The sequence below is a fragment of the Lycorma delicatula genome, chromosome 3 (assembly GCF_047948215.1).
Source record: "Lycorma delicatula isolate Av1 chromosome 3, ASM4794821v1, whole genome shotgun sequence".
NCBI lineage: Eukaryota > Metazoa > Arthropoda > Insecta > Hemiptera > Fulgoridae > Lycorma > Lycorma delicatula.
In genome coordinates, this window is record NC_134457.1 from 148,150,815 (window position 1) to 148,171,632 (window position 20,818).

General features: G+C 28.9%; 1 protein-coding gene across 1 annotated transcript in view; it reads right to left on the minus strand.

Annotated features, from left to right (window-relative positions):
• The window catches only part of Efr (ER GDP-fucose transporter), a 38,363-nt gene that overhangs the window by 10,512 nt on the left and 7,033 nt on the right, over positions 1 to 20,818 (minus strand). The window contains exons 2-6 of the mRNA XM_075360780.1: positions 19,640 to 19,753; positions 13,951 to 14,053; positions 10,828 to 10,959; positions 2,767 to 2,836; positions 672 to 781 (exon numbers count right to left, since the gene is read on the minus strand). Of these exons, the coding sequence (XP_075216895.1) occupies positions 672 to 781; positions 2,767 to 2,836; positions 10,828 to 10,959; positions 13,951 to 14,053; positions 19,640 to 19,753 (529 nt within the window). The remainder of the gene's footprint in view (positions 1 to 671; positions 782 to 2,766; positions 2,837 to 10,827; positions 10,960 to 13,950; positions 14,054 to 19,639; positions 19,754 to 20,818) is intronic.

The following is a 20,818-nucleotide window of genomic DNA, read 5'->3' on the forward strand; positions in this document are numbered from 1 at the left end:
AAAAACACAAAAAAAGAATTATCAAAAGTAAAACAAAACAGGATTCAGTATAAATTCATATCTTTTCATGAATACTGAAGAGATTAGCTCTTTCGATACTTATATGGCATATTCAAATATAAAACAAAAACTAACAAACACACAAACAGCTAAAAATAAATTTTCTAAGAGTCTACAGAAAAATGAGCATATAAATATATATATATATATATATATATATATGTATTTTTATATTTTTGTCTTTGACATAATTAGTACAGAGGGGAATGTGGAATAATACAATAACAACAAATTTTAATTAATCACTATTGATAACGATATATATTTTGAATAAAAAAATTTCCTTTCAGTGATTATAGAAATTAAATTATTAAATTAAAGAATTGTGTACTCATGAGAATACTTACTTCCAACCTGCACAGACATAACAACAATTAAACCACACATGCGTCATCTACGCAACACGACAGTATTACCAACATAAAGAAAAATATAACTAAATTGCGGATAATAATTGACTTACCCTTGTACATATGGAAAAACTGAACTTAATAAATGTGATAAATGCATATTAAAAAAATATATATATATTTTTAATTATCACTCAAAAAAGTCTTTCTTGGGTCAGTAAAAAAAATAAATGCAAAATAGAATTAATTTCAGATTCTTACAGTGTAATACAGAGCCTCATATGGATGTTTCCCATGTTTTTTATAAAGAATTTCTTGATAAATTCCCATTCTAGCAGAAATGAAGAGAGCAACAGTCATCAGAGAAATTCCTGAAAAATTGAAATAAATTAATTTTAATTCAACATCATCTTAAGCACCATTTAATTGTTTTAAGAAGAAATATATAATTTATCTTGGAATAGAATTAGTCAACTTAATTTTTTTTTAAAAATAAATGGCTTATAGATGATTACACAAGTACACATCATAGTTTGTGATTTTTTTTTAATTGTTTTTCAATCCATCAATCCATTAGATTCATTTCTTGCTTTTTATCACTTGGAAATGATGCAGTTATAAATAATGAAGGTAAAATACAATACTATCACAGCAGACGAAACAATTGAAAAAGAGAAAAAGCTAAAAAACAATTAACAAAAAAAGAAAGAAAAAATTAATTAAAATCTTAAACTAGATAGCCATTTCAATTTTAAATAATTACTATCAGTAGATAATAACTATAATATTAGTACGTAACAAAATAAATAAAATTGAAAAAAATGTTAATTAAGAAAAAATTATAAATAATTAACAAATAAAAATACTTTTCAAATAATACAGAAAAACTTTTGCCAGTACTGAATAAAAATAACTATTAAAAATAATAAAAATATAATTTTAGACAATCACAATCACGAATGTAAAGTAACGGCGAAAGAGTAAAAGTGAAAGGCTTGAAGTAAGCCTTCTTTATTTTTGTTAAGTAACTTTTTTTAATACTAATTTTTCAGAACCTACTGATGATGAGTATTTAATAACTAAAATGGCCAACTAGACTTAGATTAAAAAAAAAAATTTTTTTGTGAACAATTTTTGAGTATTTTCTAGAGATATATATGCTGACCTCTGTGATGCTAGTGGTAGCGTCTTGGCCTATCTGGAGGATCAGGGTTCAAATCCAGGTCAGACATGGTAATACCTAACGGTCATCCCCAGAGGCTTAAAAATATATATATATGATTATCAACTGTATATATAGTTGATGTTAATTATATATAATTGATTAAAATTGATTGAGCAGTAGATATCCTGCACTTCATGAGACATTTTTTTCTCTCATCTCTATTTCTGTTAATAACTCAAATTTTTTTTTAAAAATTACAAAAAATAAAAATTAATTGAGAAAATGATTAAATTTCTAAGAATACTGAGCATAATTTTTCCTTTCATCAGCTAACCAAATATGAGAATCTTGAAATCTCACAAAATAGGGTACACCTATTAAATTACATACATTTTTTATTACATATTTTTTTTATTTATTTATTTATCTTTTGTTATTGAATTATTTATTGTAAAAACCTTTTACAGTCAGAAGTAATAATTGTTAATAAGTCAATATATTTAAATTAAAAAAAAAGGTAATGAAGTCTTATTCAAGCCTAAGTGTCCCTTCTAAGATCCAAACATTTCATTAATTAAAATTTTATTTGGCAATAACTCTGGAACCAACGAAAATAATAATTTATGACTGCAGTTAAAAAAAAGTCCAAAATCTAAATTTTTTTGATTTTGGGCTTTTTTGGACACTTCTGATCCAGTTGATTGTAATCAAAAGAGGAGGTGCACAACTAGATGTTACAACAATCCTAAATCAAAAATTTCAACATCCTACAGCTAATCATTTTTGAGTTGTGCAAGATACTTAGGCACATATGTACGTACAAACGTCGTGCCATAACTAGTCAAAATGGATATCTCCAATGAAATCTGAAAACCACGATTTTTCACGATTACAATACTTTCTTATACTTCATACAAGTAAGAAAACTTATATTTAAAACTTATATTTTTCAGGAAAACTTTCAGCATAAATAAATTAAATACAATAATGGAATTTCACAATAAAATTCTGAAAATCTTTTACAGCCAGATTGCCAAAAGAGTACAATCAAAGAATTATAAAGTAATTTAACATTATCTTATACTGAACTAAATTCCTTGAATCAAAGTTATGATGAATTTGAAAAAAAAATTACTACCTAACACTCTTTCAAGAGCCTCGTAAATAAAAGAATTAAATAATCTATCTCACCTACAACCCACCAAAAGAAATCTTCTACTTCACTGGTAGGAATTAATTCACTGATTGGCCCAGTCTTTTTCTAAAAAAAAAAAAAAACAATAAATAAATAAATAAAATAAACGGACAATATATATTTTTAAATAATAACAGATTTATAAACATAATAAGACAACGTAATACTGCTAACAAAATAAGAGATTACATATATATATATATACACACGAGGGTTATTTTTTTTTTTAAGGTCTGATCGGTCATGAAATAAAAACCCGCATAAAAGTCGGATGAACCTTTGTGCGTATCTGCTGCGCAGTGTCTCTAGTATGGCCTTCAATCACACCGCATCACTTTGTTTAGTTCTGAACACGCAGCTAGCACGTAAACATGTCTACAACAATAGCATCTCCAGCCAAGTGTGAAGTGCGGTAATTCAATTTTTTCAGGCTGAGGGCTGTAATGCAGCTGAAATTCATCGAAAAATAAGTAATGTGTACAGTGAAACTTCAATGAGTGACAGCAAAGTACGATAATTGTGTAGGAACTTTAAAACAGGACGTACAGATGTTCATGATGCAGGCGGTCAGGGAAGGAAGCGAGTGTCAACCGATGATCTCGTTGAGCGAGTGTCAACCGATGATCTCGTTGAGCGAGTGGATGAGGCAATTTGAGAAAATCGTCGGTTCACAATTTCTGTATTGAGTGATTCATTTCCTGAAATTTCAAGGTCAGCTCTCTACACCATTGTGAGTGAGAGACTTCAATACCGCAAACTGTGTGCAAGATGGGTTCCCAAGATGCTGTCTGACCATCACAAAACAATGAGAATGGATGCCTCCCTAACATTTCTCCAGCGCTACCACAATGAAGGAGAATATTGTTTGAACAAAATTGTCACTGGGTCCATTTCGAAATTGAAGAAACAAAAGAACAATCCAAACAGTGGATGCATTCTCATTCTCCCAGTAAACCAAAGAAGTTCAAGCAAACCTTCTCCAATAGAAAGTGTACTGGGACCATATAATAGAAGTATATAATAGTATATAATAAAAGTGTGTTCTGGGACCGAAATGGAGTTCTCTTGGTGGAATTCATAGAACGTGGCACGACTATCACTGCAGCCTCATACTGCGTGACTCTTCAACGTCTACGAAGAGCAATTCAGAATAAGCGGAGAGAAATGTTGTCATCAGGCATTGTCTTTCTCCATGACAATGCTCGGCCGCACACTGCTGCTGTAACAAAGAAGCTCCTGCAGTGTTTTCGTTGGGAGAAAACACTGCAGGAGCTTTCGTGTTTGATCACCCACCATACAGCCCGGACTTGGCTCCATCCGATTTTCACTTCTTTGCTCACATGAAATGCTGGCTAGGACAACATTTTGGCACAGACATCGAGCTGCAGACCAGCGTAGAAACATGGCTGAAAACTCAGGCAGCTCCATTCTATGACGAGGGTATTGGAAAGTTGGTACCACACCACGCTACAACAAATGTCGAAATCAGAGTGGCGACTATGTAGAGAAATAGCGTGCGTAACTATGTAAGTACTTGTTACAAATAAAAAATTTTTATTTTCACTGTGGTTTTAATTTTGTGACCGATCGGACCTTGAAAAAAAAACAACCCTTATATATATATATATATATATATATATATATATATACACATCACATATATATATATATATATATATATATATATATGTGTGTGTTTGTGTATACACATTTATTTAAAAATAAATAATACAAACAATGCCATAGTTTAACGTTGGGGTCACCAATCTCAGCCTGTTTAGCAAACCTAACTATGGAATATTTAGAAAATAAAGTATTAGTGAGATTAAATACTAAGGTCTCATTCTATAAACAACACGTAGATATTCTAGTATGTGCACATGAACAGGATATTGAGTTAATATTAAAAGAATTTAACCTATTTAATGAACATATACAATTTATAAAAGAATTTGAAATTACCAATAGTATAAACATTTTTAATATAACAATAACATTTCAAAAAGAAAATATCAACAAAATCGTATATAAAACCATACAGAAAGGCAGAGCATGTCCATGTAGAACATGAAAACTCATTTGATTTCAACAACACCAAAATATTGGACAAAGAACAAAATACATATAAAAGACCACTCTAGAAATTACATAAATCAAGAAATACACAAAAACTGTCAACAATTGAACGAACATAGCCAGATTAAGCAATATATATGTTAATTTAATTTAAAAAATCATATTTATATTGTAAATTTAGTTTTAAGGAAAAGAATGTTTAACATTTGTAATTTTTAGAAAAATATGTGCATGACAAAGGTTTCAATACACAGGAATTAGTAATTAGCTTATATAAACAGTTAATTATAAAGATAATAGGTATGTGTAAAGGTTCTATTATTACAACAAGGGTCCCCACCCTTGTTGTAATAATAGAACCACTACACATAAAATATTGTTAACTAGGATGGGTAGACCAGTTAATTTCTTAGCATATAAGATAACTTCGTATGAATGTGTATTGTCACCTGAGGAAGCTTACAGAATTCTAAGTGAAACGTTGTGTATTTAATTTATAAGTTTGTATAGTTGATTGGTTAACCCAAGAAATTAATAAAGGTAATATGTTTAAGTAAAATATGTTTTTTTATTATATTTAATACTATCCAATCAAGAGGAAAATAAACTTAAATAAATTACATTTCAGTTAATATTCATTTATATAAATTCTATTAAATAAATAAATCACTTAGTACAGAATATTGAGGTAAGACATAACTTACCTTAATTTTTCATGAAAGTACTTATACAGAATCCCATATTCTCAGTCATGACTGAAATAATTCTTTTATTGCATAATAAAAGCTTAACATAAAAATAGTAATATAATGAAAATGTTGCATTAATTTATGCAAATGCTGCTATCTGTTGCATATTTTAAGACCATCTCATTCAAACACTATCTTATGATTTATCAAATTGAAATTTTGTTTGTATTATATACATAATATTTAAAATATTAAAATATATATGATATAATATATAATATTAAAAATAGTACATATATAAATATAAAGAAAATTTCAATTTAATAATAAACCAACATCTTCGGTGATTGATGATTTAATTAAAAACATAATGAAATGATCTAATGGTTGCCAGTAATGATTAGAAAAAAGGAAAATACAAATTTTAAATATTACATCAATCTAGTACTGCACAGCAGAATATGCACATTCGACTGTAATAATTTCAAAATTTATGAAAAAACTAACAATTTGACAAATTCAAAAATTATAAAAACAATTTATTTTAATGTATAGAATTAAATACTAACTGAAGATGCGGATCTCATGAAAATTGATTCTTGCAATTAATATGGCAACTTTAACTTATCTATTTACTGTGTTTTGCAAGATTAAAATTCATTTAATATTAAATTATATATATATGAAGGATGAGTGAAGATGGTGGCCTGTGTAAAGATAGAAAAAAAGATTGGAGAGTAAAAGTATGATTTGGAATAAACAACTCCAATCTTCCTATTATTTACTTTTTTCTTTTTTTTCTGTTTAGCTTCTGGAACCACTGTAAGGTATTACTTCAGATAATGAATGAGGATGATATGTATGAATGTAAATGAAGAGTAGTCTTGTACAGTCTCAGGTCAACCATTCCTGAGATTTGTGGTTAATTGAAACCCAACCACCAAAGAACACCAGTATCCATGATCTAATATTCAAATTCGTATAAAAGTCCTTTACTAGGACTTGAATCTTAGAACTCTCGACTTCAAAATCAGCTGATTCATGATGACAAGTTAACAATTAGACCAGCCCAGTGGGCTTCCTATTATTTACTGCAGAGATGGATGATATACTGTTGAAGTTGGCAGGAAAGATTGCAGAAAAATAAATGAAGGTTGATAATTTGAAAATGTTGATGAGCACCGTTAAACCAACAATCTGGTGGCTGCTAATTGCATAGACAGAAATGTTGATGGAGAAAAATAATGGGTGAACATGAATTAAACTTAATATATAAAATTGTGATGAAGCAATTATAACCAAAAAAAAAGACAAACCAACATGAAGAGTGGTGGTTGAAAAAATAGCTAAGGAAGGTGAAAAGTCTTATATATCTGTAAAGTACAGAATAAGGACAGAAAGAGAACAGAATCTGAAAAGAGGAAGAAACAATGAACAACAACATCCATGTATATCACACATATAGTACCATCAGCACTACTATAAAAGCACTCGTGAGTGTATATAAAAATTAAAAAGCATTTGTGTTAAGAAAAAAATAATTACTCGGAAGAAATGTAATATTACTATGTTAGTAAGATTTACTATAATTAGTGATTAAAAATGAAGAAAGTTACTTTTTCCCATGAAATAGTACATGGGAAAAAGTTCATTAAATATTACGTTCAATAAAATACGTCTATAGTCAGTTGAAAAATGATAAATCTTTTCTATATTTTGAATACAATAAATTTTTAATTATTTTTTTTTTAACAAAAACAAAATTAATTTGAGATCACATGATCACTATGTAAACAGACATAAGAATACATTCAAAGTAATCTAGTTATCAATGAAAAGTTTATTAAAACTTTCCCAAAGGAACATTCTTATTGTTATTACCGTTCTCCCAATTATTAATTCACTCCTAGCAAAGTTATTATCTCTAACTTCTACTTACTCTAAGCAATTAATAAATTAATACAGAGTAATTAATATAATTTATTTATCTTGTGCTTCAGCGGTTTTATGACACATTTTATTTTTTTCAATTCTTAAAAAGTTAGTTTTTCAATCATTTTGGTGTCTAACACTTGATTTACAAAATTGATATTTATATGTTTTATGCATTTTAGTAAAGCTTACATTAGTGTGTTAGAACCAACTTGATAGCTTAAACTGTTACTGCGGTAATGATTATTATAAAATCTCATTTTTGGCAGTCATTTTGAGGTGAATTCAGAGGCCATTCATGTGTTTTTTTAATCCTCTAACAATGCTCAAACCAAAATCAAAATACAGGTCAAAAAGTGTTCATACACATGCACACAAACATAATTAATTCAATAGCAAATTGTTTGTTGAAAAAGTCATTAAAAATTTAAAAAAATATAAATATTATATTTGCCCTGTTAAGTTGATTCAATTTTATTACATTTTTTCACATATTCTATAGTGATTTGACTTACTTCAGCTCACCTATGGTTGTTACAGCTAAAGTCAGTGCACTTATTATAAAACGTATTTTTCTATTTGAATCAATATTAATACCAATATTATCATCCAACTTCAATGTTTAATATCTTTTTTCTATATTTTTTTTATTAAAGTGTAAGATTTAATATACAAGCTACCAGATCAAACTTCATGATTGTAACATTTTAACTTCATGATTATTCTTGGGATATACATTAAAAATAAAAACAAAAAACACTCATGCATATATACACATATGCTTATATAATAATCTTTTAACTACATATTTTTGAATTAAAGAGACGTCAAACATTAATAATGTTAAAATACATGGGGTAGGAATGTTATTTTTACAAATAGTACACTTTTACTCATTACATGGGAGCAATAAAAGTAAAAATAAAAATTGTTTAATCTGAAATAACATACACCAAGCAGAAGTATTAATAAACAATTACACAATTCAAATTACCCTAGTCATATAATGATATTAGAAGTTTAACGTACTCCAGCAGTTTATATAAAGTTTTTCAATTTAAAAAAAACGATAAGAAATAATAATTTAATGATAATTACATAGCATTAATATTTCAGAGAACAGCTATACTGACTTGTCTTGATAAGATAATAGAACATATATGTAAAAAAAGAAATAATCTTTTTTAAATTAATAATTTTATAGACCTGTAATAATAGTGTACAAAAAGTTTAAAATAATGCTATCTAGAAGTTATCATATTAACAATTAACAGACAGACAAAATCATCATTTTGTTACTGTAATAAGTGATATTTTTAACTTAAATTAATGCTTATTCTGGCAATCAATATATAAAAAAAAAATCTTATGTCGAAACCACATAACTTCCTTGTATGCCTATTAAATTACATATACATTTTTTTTTAAAATGATAAGTACATAAAATTTTATTTCATTAATAACTTCTGATATTTTTTCATTGTTTTTTATTGTGATTGTATTATTATTTATCATATTTTTTTTTACAATCAGAGGTTAATAATTATTAATAAATCAATATATTTAAATAAAAGAATAAAGTTAAAAAAAGGAGATGAAGTCTGATTTGAACCAATGTGCCTTCCCCCTTTTAAGATATTTCATTAATTAAAATTTTATTTAGCTATAACTCTGGAACCAATGAAAATAAGTACCACTTATGACATATCGTTGAAAAGCTCTCAATGAGGGCTTATTACTACAGTTAAGAAAAAGTTCACAATCCACATTGTTTAAGATTTTGGGTTTTTTTTTGGACACTTTAGGTTCAGTCGATTGTAATCAAAAAGGGAGATGTACAACTAGATATTACAACAGTCCTAAATCCAAAATTTCAACATCCTACGGCTAATCGATTTGATTTATGTGAAATACATATATACGTACAGATGTCATGCCGAAACTAGGCAAAATGGATTCAGGGATGGTCAAAATGGATATTTCCGTTGAAATCTAAAAACCGAAATTTTTCGCAATCACAATACTTCCTTTACTTTGTACATGGAAGTAAAACACAAGAGAAAAATATTTTTATAAAATATTTAATCCGTTCCAATTCCTGATTTCAAAGAATCAAACATTAACAAAATATGTATACTCTTTTTTTTTAAATTTCAAATTCTTAACGAAAAAATGTTGCATCCTGCTTCTCTCTAGTGTCATTTTTAATATCCAAACACTCAAAGTTCAATCTTCTACCAGTATTTTTTTAATCAGTACTGCTGACTTTTTTGTGTTCAGAAGTTAAAAGTCCTCAGAAGTCTGTGCAATTCATTGATCTGTATTGATTTTCACTCTTTTTGAATCATTTATGCTTCCAGAATGAAATTAATAGGTTAACTTATTTATTTTTATTACAAAAAAGAAAAATTCAGAAAATTTTTAAATAAAAGCATTTAAAAGTAGGTCTACAAAGAACAAAATGTTTAATATATATATCATTTTTTCTGAATATAAGAGAAATTTTTAATGGTGATAATTAAAATAATCTTTTTGAAACATTTGACTTAAGTAAAAAGATACATAGAACAACAGAACAATGAAATAAATACATTAAAACGATAAAATGTAATATGCTATGAAGCCTTAAAAAACATTTATCAAATTTTTAGATGGTTGCAAATTTTTATATTTGTTATAAAAACCTAAATTGTCAAACACCAACAGATTTCTCTGTTTATATGAAAAAATATAATCGTGATCACATGAAATGGACACCAATCACCAGTTAAAGAGAACAAATTTTGTTTCATCCACAACTTCCAGGCTCTATCTCTGAAAATTACATAAATTTAAAACTCAGTACACATAAATTGCATTTTACTTGAAAATTTTAAGATAAACAGAACATCTTTAGATAGAAAACAGAAATCTGGTACAAAAAATTTCCTCCTGCACTAGAGCCTAATATTCTTATTAACAAAATTATAAAAGAGATCATAAAAGCACTTCTCCTTCAAAAACATCTTAATACAAAAGAGTTCTGATTTCTGGATTAACATAAAATTAATTTAAAAAATTACCAAAGGAAATGATCACTGAGGAATTTGTCCTTGTTAATCCCTCATCTAGTTAGTAGAAATTACTACATTTATGAAAGATCAGCAAATATGCCTACTTTAAAAGCTGATTTAAAAAAAATAATAATAATAATATTCATTACTTAAAATGTTTCAGTACATGAAAATCTGTATCATTAAACTTAAAATTTGAAATTAATTTCCAATGTTTTTTAATTAATCAACAATAAGTCAAAAACCTGATGATAATGCAACTTTAAAATACAAAAGAGAAAAATTAATATAATAAATTTTTAATTACCACATCTTTGCTTGAAATAAGAGTACAAATAATTATACCAAGTGTAATCATTCCAACTGACAAGTACTTAGAAATTGTGTAAACTTTTTTCAGTATAATAATTCCCATAATCATGTTTGCAATAAGAGATCCCTGGAACAAAATCATCAAACAAAATGTAGAAAAAATACAAGTAAAAATCAGCCAAGAAAGTTTTCAATATTAAAAAACTCATCAATTTTAAAAATGCTGTTTTGATCTATAAATGTAACTTTCATGCCTTGAATTTGGCCAAATGAAAGTGCCTCATCATAATTTATAAAAGTAGTCATTACATTATTAAAGAGAGATATAATTATTTAGATCATATTTATACTTCTTAGAAACTTTAGGAAAAGTCAAGTGAAACTAAAAAATTTTTTTCAATAATCATCTTGAAATTTTTAAATTTCAATTATAAGGAGCAACAGTGTAGAGATAGTTACAGCAATTTCTGATTGACATAAAAAACCGGGATAATTTTTTTTTTTTAAATTAGTGAAGTTTTAGCATAGACTGATTGTAACAGAACACAGAAAGTTCTATGAGAAAATGAAGTGTTATTAAAAAGATATTGAAAAATACATTGAATATATTTTCAGAGATATTAAATATAAATATTCAATATCTTTTTTATCCACTCAAAAGATATAAAGTTGAAAAAATATTCTTTAAGATAGTAACTTATATTTTCCTAACTTTAATTTTGATTTTTTATCAAAACTATTACAGTAATTCTACTTCCTTGGAATATGAATGTAAACAAAGTAAAACTAGGCAAATTAACTTAATTTTAACCAAATTAAATTTTTCATTTTATTTCAGATACGAGGATAAGATATTAAATCAAACAAAAACCTTGTCACTTGTTTGGCGACACAAGTACAAGTATTATAAACAACAATAAATTGGTTTTATTTATTCACTTTATTATCTTTTTTATTCATTTACATCTCTGAGGCAGTAACACAAAAAGGTTTTCTTTTACTAACATATAAATTCATTAATCAATACATGATAAGCAAGTCAATGTTGAATGATATACGAGTGCATATTCATAGCAACTGAACAATATTGGCATATTTATGAATCTATTATTTATTTATATTCATTTCCTTTCTGCAAACATTAATTCTTTAAAACATATTTATATTAATGTTAAAGCTGAATTGACATATTAGTTTTAACTGATTTGTCTAATTCTATCACAAAAATTTTTGTCAGCACTTCTACGTGGTGAACACAGGATTGACATAAATGATAAAAGATTATTAATTTTATTTTTAATATTCATTACAAAACTTATGATGTTTCTAATAGATAATACACTATGGATGTTGACATTCCACCAATCTCCATGGTATAATTGTACAATCTCTTTATTTGGAAGATTCTGGGTTTGAATGTCAGTAGGCTTGGATTTTTCAAACATTAAAAATTAATGTTTGAAAAATCATATCACAAAAAAAATAGCAAGGAGGGTATCTAAAATTGGGCATCAGTGTAAGTAGTTAAAAAAAAAAAAAAAGTTTTTAAAACTTAAAAAAAATCCCAAAAAATCCTACTTGTTATTTTTATTAAATAATTTGAGTTTTTATGATTAAATAAAATAAGCACCCAAATAAAAGGCTATATGATTTCTATTTGAAACAATTAAATAATCAGTGAATAAAATCAAAATTAGTTACACAACTATAAAAAGTGCAAACATAAGCATACATTTTCATATAATTATTGGATACTGTTAATTACAATAAGATTTGAAACTTCATTCTTGTGTAAGAGAGCAAAAATAATGTACAGCTATCTGAAATTTGTGTAAACATTTAAAAAAGCCAGCAAAAGGATTATAAAACTTTCTTGGTGCCAACTCTTATGGTTAACAAAATTCTAAAATGGATATCTTATACATAAAGCTGAAAGTTTGTCTCTGGTTGTTTGTTCTCATCATGCAAGAACCAACCAACCAATTGGTTTTGAGTTTGCAAGATACATTCATATTATCTCAGGGAAGGTTTTAAGCTTTGAAGGGCCCTAGCCACCTTGGGGGTAAAGTTGTGAATTAAAGATATTCATTAAAGAAAAGAAAAATTAATCCTTTTACCTCATTATTATATTTTTGTCACCATGGCAAGAAAAATAAGTTATGAATGTGCTGTTATCAAAGATGTGTGGACTTAAACAGTTACAATTACTACTATTCTGTCCTTTGTAATTTAGTTTCTTTTTCAGGTTTCTATAAAGCCTGAATATTTTAATTGTTATTTATCAGTATTATTTTCACAACCATAAAGGTAACAAACACTGTGGGAGTCCAGGGGAGTGGAGCCCTCTGGCTAGACAGGAATGGTGAGCGAAGAAGCTTTGCAACCCTGGAAGACCCTGAGGAGCACCTGGGTCAACTCTGGGGTTCACCTGTGTTGACCTGGACCCCAGGATAAAAAAATATTTAAAAATAATATTGAATATCCCCAACTAGTTAACCTGGTCGACTTAAAACTTTGAAATTTTAAACTGCCCCTCCTCTTTTATAATTCTGTCCAAACTTGAATGCTATCATTGCCTCATAAATAAAACATTTTTTGAAAACTTTATCTTCAGCAAATCTGAGGATATTATTTAAAATACTGATCATGTACAAACATACATTTTTCAAAAATTTTTATAACTTTTTTTTTTGTACTACGGGCAAACCATTAACATTCACAAAAACCCTGATTCCCAAAATTTTGACTAATTGGTATACATTCCTTATACAACTATACTGCAACAGGAGCAGTTTACTGGTGCTTGGGAAAATAAAACAACAACAACAAAAATTGTTTTAAAATAAAATAATTTCTTAAAATTTTTTCACTATGTAGATTATAAATTATTAGATTAGATAATTAAATTACAATAGATTACTTTAATTATATTTTAAACAAATCTGTACACAGGACACACACGTTTCTATTTATCAGCCTGCAGGATGAAGATGCAATCTCTCCAGTGCTGCTACAACCAACTGCTTCACAAACTAATATTATTAAACAATTTAATATTTTCAAAGAAAAAAATTAAAGTAAATATATACATGAATACAAATAAAAAAATAATACTTACAGCTCTGAATATCATGTGAAGTGGAACAGCAATATTAAAATCAAATGCATAATTATTACAAACATTAACAATAAAAAACATAATAACTAGGACCGAGTAATCCCTAAAACAGATAATAAATAAAAAAATTTTATACAATAAAATAAAATTAACAAAACTATAAAACAGAAAACATGAGAAAATCTTACAGCTAATGACAGACAAAATAAAATTGCAACATTTTAAACAAACTACCTAGTTGGTTCATTACAAACAAGTCTAATTTTCTGTTTTATTTGTGTAATGCACATTCATTATGAAACTCTTTTATAAAATCTTTCAGATGTCAGTTCATAAATATGTTTAAATAAAAACCCACTACAAGAAAAAGAAAAGGAGTGACAGAAAAAATATCACAAAATCATCTAGGGTAACATTATTTTATTGTCAGACATTTGTCTAGTTTGTATTTATTTTTCTAATCCTTCTAATCTGCACTTAATTTCAATTATCTTTTTTTATAATGTACGAGGGCAAGTCAAAAAGTAAAATGAAATTAAAAAAAAAAACAGTATATTTAAATGTACTAACATAAATGATACATGCATTATTTTTCAGCATAATCCCCTCTTACTTCTATGCACTTAATCCATCTTTTAACTAGCTTTTGAATTCTTTCCTGGAAGAAAGTTTTCAGTCTGGTGTGTAGAAAATATTTCACTGCTTCTGTGGCCTCTTCATCAGATTGATAATGATTCCCTCTTAACTCTTCTTTTACAGGCCAAAAAGATGAAAATCATTTGAAGCCAGGTCCAGCAGCTCAAAACTGAGCTATTGAAGGCAAAGGACTGTTTTTTGGCCATATGAGATCAGGCGTTATCCTGAAGCAAAATCACGCCTTTAGACGGTTTACCACGTCTTTTGGATTTGATTTTTTGCTTCAGTAAACGCAGTAGCTCACATTAGCTGTCACTACTTACTGATTGACCTATAGGTATTCAGTAAACTAAAAGTGTATCTTCCATTAGCCAGAATTTGTCATCATCACCTTTCCTGCAGACATCTGAGTTTTGAACTTTTTTACTGTGGGGGATGAAAGATGTTTCCACACTAAACTTTTTCGCTTACTCACAGGTTCAAAGTGATGAACCCATATCTCATCAACGGTTATTATTCGCTTAAGAAATGAGTCTGCTTCATCTTTGTAACGTGTCAAAAGCTTCTGGGAAATTTTCAAATGAGTCTCTGTGGATTCTGGTCAATTGACATGGAACCTGGCGAGCACAGACTTTTCAAAAGTTTAAAGGATCATGGATGATTGAAAATGCTGATCCATAGCTTATATTCAACTCACTTGCAATGTCATCAACTACAATTTGTCAACTACTGAGAATCACTTGTTTAATCGCTTCAATATTGTCATTAGTCTTTGAAGTGAAAGACCAACCTTGCTGCTGTTCATCACAGAGAGAAATCCTACCATTTCTAAAGCGATCAATTTATTCATAGATCTTACTTCCACTCAAATTCTCTCCATATTGCTGCTGCATTCGATGAATAATCCTGCTGGTTTCATCCCTTCTGAACTGAGAAACCATATCACAGCTCACATTTCTTCTTTGGTACAATCAGACAAAGGAGCACTCATTTTAAACAGTCTTTTTTAAACACAATCACAAATAGGTAACAATGAAACAATACAGGTTATGAGTTATATCAGAACAATCATTGTTGCAATACATGTGATTGCGAGGGAAATCAAAATTATCAGTTTTATACAGTACATTCTTATCTTTGTCTTCCTTAACATTTTTTATCAGCTACAATTTCTTTTAAAGTAAATCAAATTAAATAACCCGGATGTCTAAGCAAACAGCAAACAGCTTGATCTCTTTATAAGGTTCCACAACATACTTTTCATTTTTCCAGTACATTAAAAGGTTTGTTAAAAATTTGAAAACAAATTACTCTCGAATAAACCATTTACAAAAAATTGTACTCCACTTAAAATTTAAACTAAGATACTCATTTCAATTGTTAAGCAGACATTAATGTACAAGCCTCACAAGCCACGGTGGTGATATCAAGCAAAAAAAAAAAAAAATGAAATTTTCAACAAAATAAATAATAAGTACAGAGTGTATCACAAAGTTCTCCGAGACTTTCACATTTCACAACCTATTCTACTCATGAAAATAATGGAAAAATTAATATAAACATGTCCTAAAATGCTTCATTTGCTAAAACGATACTGCTAGTGAAAGATTTCACTCAAATTTCAACTATCCCAGTGAAATTGTCATACTGAAATTTTTAGGATGTTAATTAAGGCACAAAATTAGTAATTTCTTATGGTTTTTGACCTGAAAAATTGAAAAAATAGTCAATAAAAAACTACTGGAGAACTGCTTCTGCAGTAGTTTTTGAAAAATTTGTGGTGAAAAGCAATAAAACTGAGGTAAAAAAACCCCTGTTTTTTATGTCTGATATACAACTCTGTTAATGAATAATAAACATGTAAATCTTTTAAATAAAACTTGCAGAGAATTTAATTCTGAACAAAATGATGTAAAAAAAGTTAAATAAAACAAAGGAAAGTTAGAAAAATCTGGATTTTATTTAGAAACAGTACATAACTATATTTGTCAGAAATGACCAAAGTATACTTCCAGTATGACAGCGCCCCTCCCTACTTCTCAGGTGCCGTTTCCACTCACTTAAGTCATCATTTCCCTGAAAAATGGATCGATCGTGGTGGAGGTCCACATTCCTGGGCATCAACACTGCCTGATCTAACACCTTTAGATTTTTGCATCTGGGGAGGATGAAAAATGTTGTATACAAAACAAAAATACATACTCGTGAGGAATTAACTGTCCTCACTAAGGATGCGGCTGAGCAGCTTAAGGACAACCCTGAAAAACTAAAAAAAGCAACAAAAACAGTACAAAAGCATGCCAAGAAATGGTACAAGGAGTGATACATGATATGGTAAAAAAAATGGTCAAGGAATGGTTGAAAATCATGGGGTCATTTGTGAATATTTATTATAAACTGGTGTGTACAATGCACTTTGGTCTAGTGTACTGTTTCTAAATAAAATTCAAATTTTTTTTAACTTTTCTTTCTTGTATTCAACTGATCTTATACCATTTTGTTCAGAATTAAACTCTCTAGAAGTTTTATGTGTTTAATACCCATTTAACAAAATTATTGTATGTCAAACATAAAAAACTGGACATAAAACAACTGAACATAAAAATTGGAGTTTTTTACTCCAATTTATTGGTTTTTCACCCCAGATTTCTCAAAAACTACTGCAGATAAGTTCTGGGACCTATTTTATTTGACTTTTCATGTCAAAAACCAAAAAAAATCATTAATTCTGCCTCTAAATTAACATCCTAAAAATTTCAGTACAACCTCACTTTACCAGGTTAGCTGAAATCCAAGCAAAATCTTTCACTAGCCATAACTCGCAAACAAAGCATTTTAGGATATATGTTTATATGAACATTTTTGATAATTTTCACAAGTAGAATATGTTATGAAACCCCCAGGAGGACTGTGATACACCTGTTTATTAAGGATGATTCCAAATTGCATAGCAATCACTCAGGAGATGATTCTATAACCAAAAATAAGAAAAAAAGTTTATGTAAATGTAAAAGTTCATGTGAAATTCTTGGGGAATAAATCAAGGAGGAAATTTGGTTCTTCTTCATCATTTTTTTATATAAGAAATTGAATAAAAGGGGTCCCAGACCTCTATCTCACTTAGATTTTAAGAAAAACAGGGTAAAATAGGAATAAGTTTTGTCAGAAAATACACTTTTTTAGGTATGGAGTAAAATAATTTTTTTAATTTACCAATAAACAAATAAAGAAATATAACTGTAAATTAAAGATAATAATTGTAATATAAATTAATAAAGAATATAATTGTAGGTTAATTTTCTTTGAAACCCAGCGTAGCCATTTTGCAGATTATGCAATTTTTTACACCCCCTCCCTTAATTTACTCCTGTAAGGGGGGATTTTTGTGAAAGTAATGTCGGAATATTGTATTGTCAACCGACCTTAATAACTGTGCAAAATTTCATCAATAGGCAATGTCAGGAAGTATGCTAAATTAAGGATGCAAGATTTGAAGACAAACATGAAAAAAAATTGAAAAAACATTGTTAGTTAAATAAAATAAAGTAAGTAATAAACCAGAATTTGTTTAGTTTTATTAATATTAGATAAAATTACAAATAATATTATTTTTCTACATAGTTTCCTTTAACTGATATACATTTTCTCCACCAGATAGGCAGCTTCCTGATCCCCACATCAAAAAACAAGATAGTTGCCCCATCAACCAACTGCGCAGGTAATGCTCAACTGCGGCATCATTTTTTAATCTTTCCTCTCCTAAAGCTTCTTTTAGCAATACAAACTGCGGAAATTACATGGTGACAAGAATGGGCTGTACAATGTTGTGTTCAAGAGTTGTTCAATGAATTTTAGTAAGTTTATCGCAAGTTTGAGTTGCTGTATGTGGCCATGTATTGTCATGAAGGAGGACATTGCAAATCAGTTGCCAGCATTGTTTATTGTGATAAGTATCCTTGACGTCATCTAACAACTGGCAGTAGTATGCCACATTTACTGTCCTTCGTTGCCAGAAATTTTTCCGGCTGACAAGCATTTCTTGGCCTCCCCACTTTTCCTCCCCATCATACTTGTTCTCTTGCTTTCTGAGGTGTAGTACTGGACTTAGTTTCGTCGCAAAATACAATGAGGTCTAAAAATGCATCTCCTTCTTCCTCAAAGCAATTCAGAAGTCGCTGAAGACATCTTTCCAGATATTTCTCTGTACCTCAGTGAGGAAATATGGAACCCACCTCACCAACACTTTGCTATATCCTAAAGTGTCTGGCAACATTACATGCATAGTCCCAACACTTATGCCTACCTCTGATGCAATTTCAGCAACGGTTATGCAGCAGTCACCTTCCACAAAATCATGAAAAATCTGATTGTCACCATTCACGCTAGATGACGGACAACGTTTATGACTTTCGTTCTCTACTGCATCATGGCCACTTTGACATTTTTTGGCCCTGATCAAACACATGAATTTTTGAAAGAGTAGCTTTAACTTCTCCAAACTGTGCCTGGAGTCAAGTCAAAATTTTAGAGGATTTGACACGATTGTTGGCAAGAAATCAGATTATAATTTGTTGCACAACAAATGATGGTACTTCCATGTCAGACAATCTGAGATGGAAACATGACCTACAGACATGGCTGCCCATGCCCCTCCCCAGCAACATATCCGATTAACTAAGCAGTACTCCACCATATTCACTGCTATCCCTCAGTCTGCACAACAAAATTCCAGTTTATATTTGAATGACCCTCATAGTTACCTCAGTACAATAATGTTACAATTATATCTTAAAAAGATCAGTGGAGGGTAATGAATTGAACCACAGCGATTGTAATAATCCTAAAGATCATGTAACTCACAAAAGGGATTCAAAAGTTTTCTAAAATCATAAATATATATAAATGAAAAAGTGTAAGAATAAAATCAGATACCACAAAACATATCATTTTATCACATGAGCAAAGAATAATTTTATCAATAAAAGCAATATACAGTAAAATAATAAAACATAAGAAAACGATTAAATAAATAAATAATAAATTTTTACATTACCATATTGCTATCTTTGGCTTAACTGTTCCACATTTTGAGGTAATAAAGAAACCATGAAGTGCTATGAAAAGAAACTGTGAAAACGTTATCAGGTTACCACTCCCAGGATCCTCTCTGAAACAAAAAGAGCCCTTTTTAAATAAATTATAAATACATTATTTAAAAATTATCATTTACAACTAACTTTATAAAAGTATTATGATTTAAACTTATAAAAAAGGATCAGTTTGAAGTTGGTAAAAATAAACTTTTATTAAAAAGGACTTAAAAATTTCTAGGTCATCAGTATATAAAAATAAATAATTCTAACATCTTCTCAATACTTCTTGTGTTTTGTCACAACATCTCACTGTAGTTAAAAGTTTACCACCTGAATAGATATTATTTTTTTTTTTTTGGTCTTCAGTCATTTGACTGGTTTGATGCAGCTCTCCAAGATTCCCTATCTAGTGCTAGTCGTTTCATTTCGGTATACCCCCTACATTCTACATCCCTAACAATTTGTTTTATTATTAGATATTATGTAGTTTGTATTTCAGCATCAATAACTGGAAAAAAATTGTTAGATTTTAATGATTAATACATTACTTTTTGATCTGGTTAATTTTACATTTAGTAGTTGACTTCAAATTTTTTTGGTTTATTTCTCTAAATGAAATTACTTTAGATGAATTCAGAAAAAAGACCTAATTTGATGTAAAAAGATTCATTAAACCCCAATTTGGCTGATTCCAATGGTAAATCTGCAACAGAATCCTTCAAATTCAAAAACTACATAGCAAGCCTTTGAAGCTGTTCAGCAGGCCTTCAGCAGATCGTTGAAGTTATCTCAGCCAGATCCAGAACTTCCTACAGTCTTGCAAGCCAACACCAGCCAGCGAGGACTGGAAGACATGCTTTACCAGCAAGCTGAAAACAGGGAGCAAAGAGTTGTCTCATACACTAGCACGAAGATTTCAGAGGCAGAGAAGAAATATCACTCCAATGAGCTCAAATGCCTTGCCCTGGTGTGGGCAATCAAACGCTATCAACAACACCTCAAAGACTGAATTTTCATCCTCAAAGAGACAACATGGCTTTGACATGGCTAAAACAGACCACCGAGCACAAAACAAAATATGCTCACTGGACATTATTGGTTCAAAGTTTCACGTTACATTAGAGCACTATCCTGACATG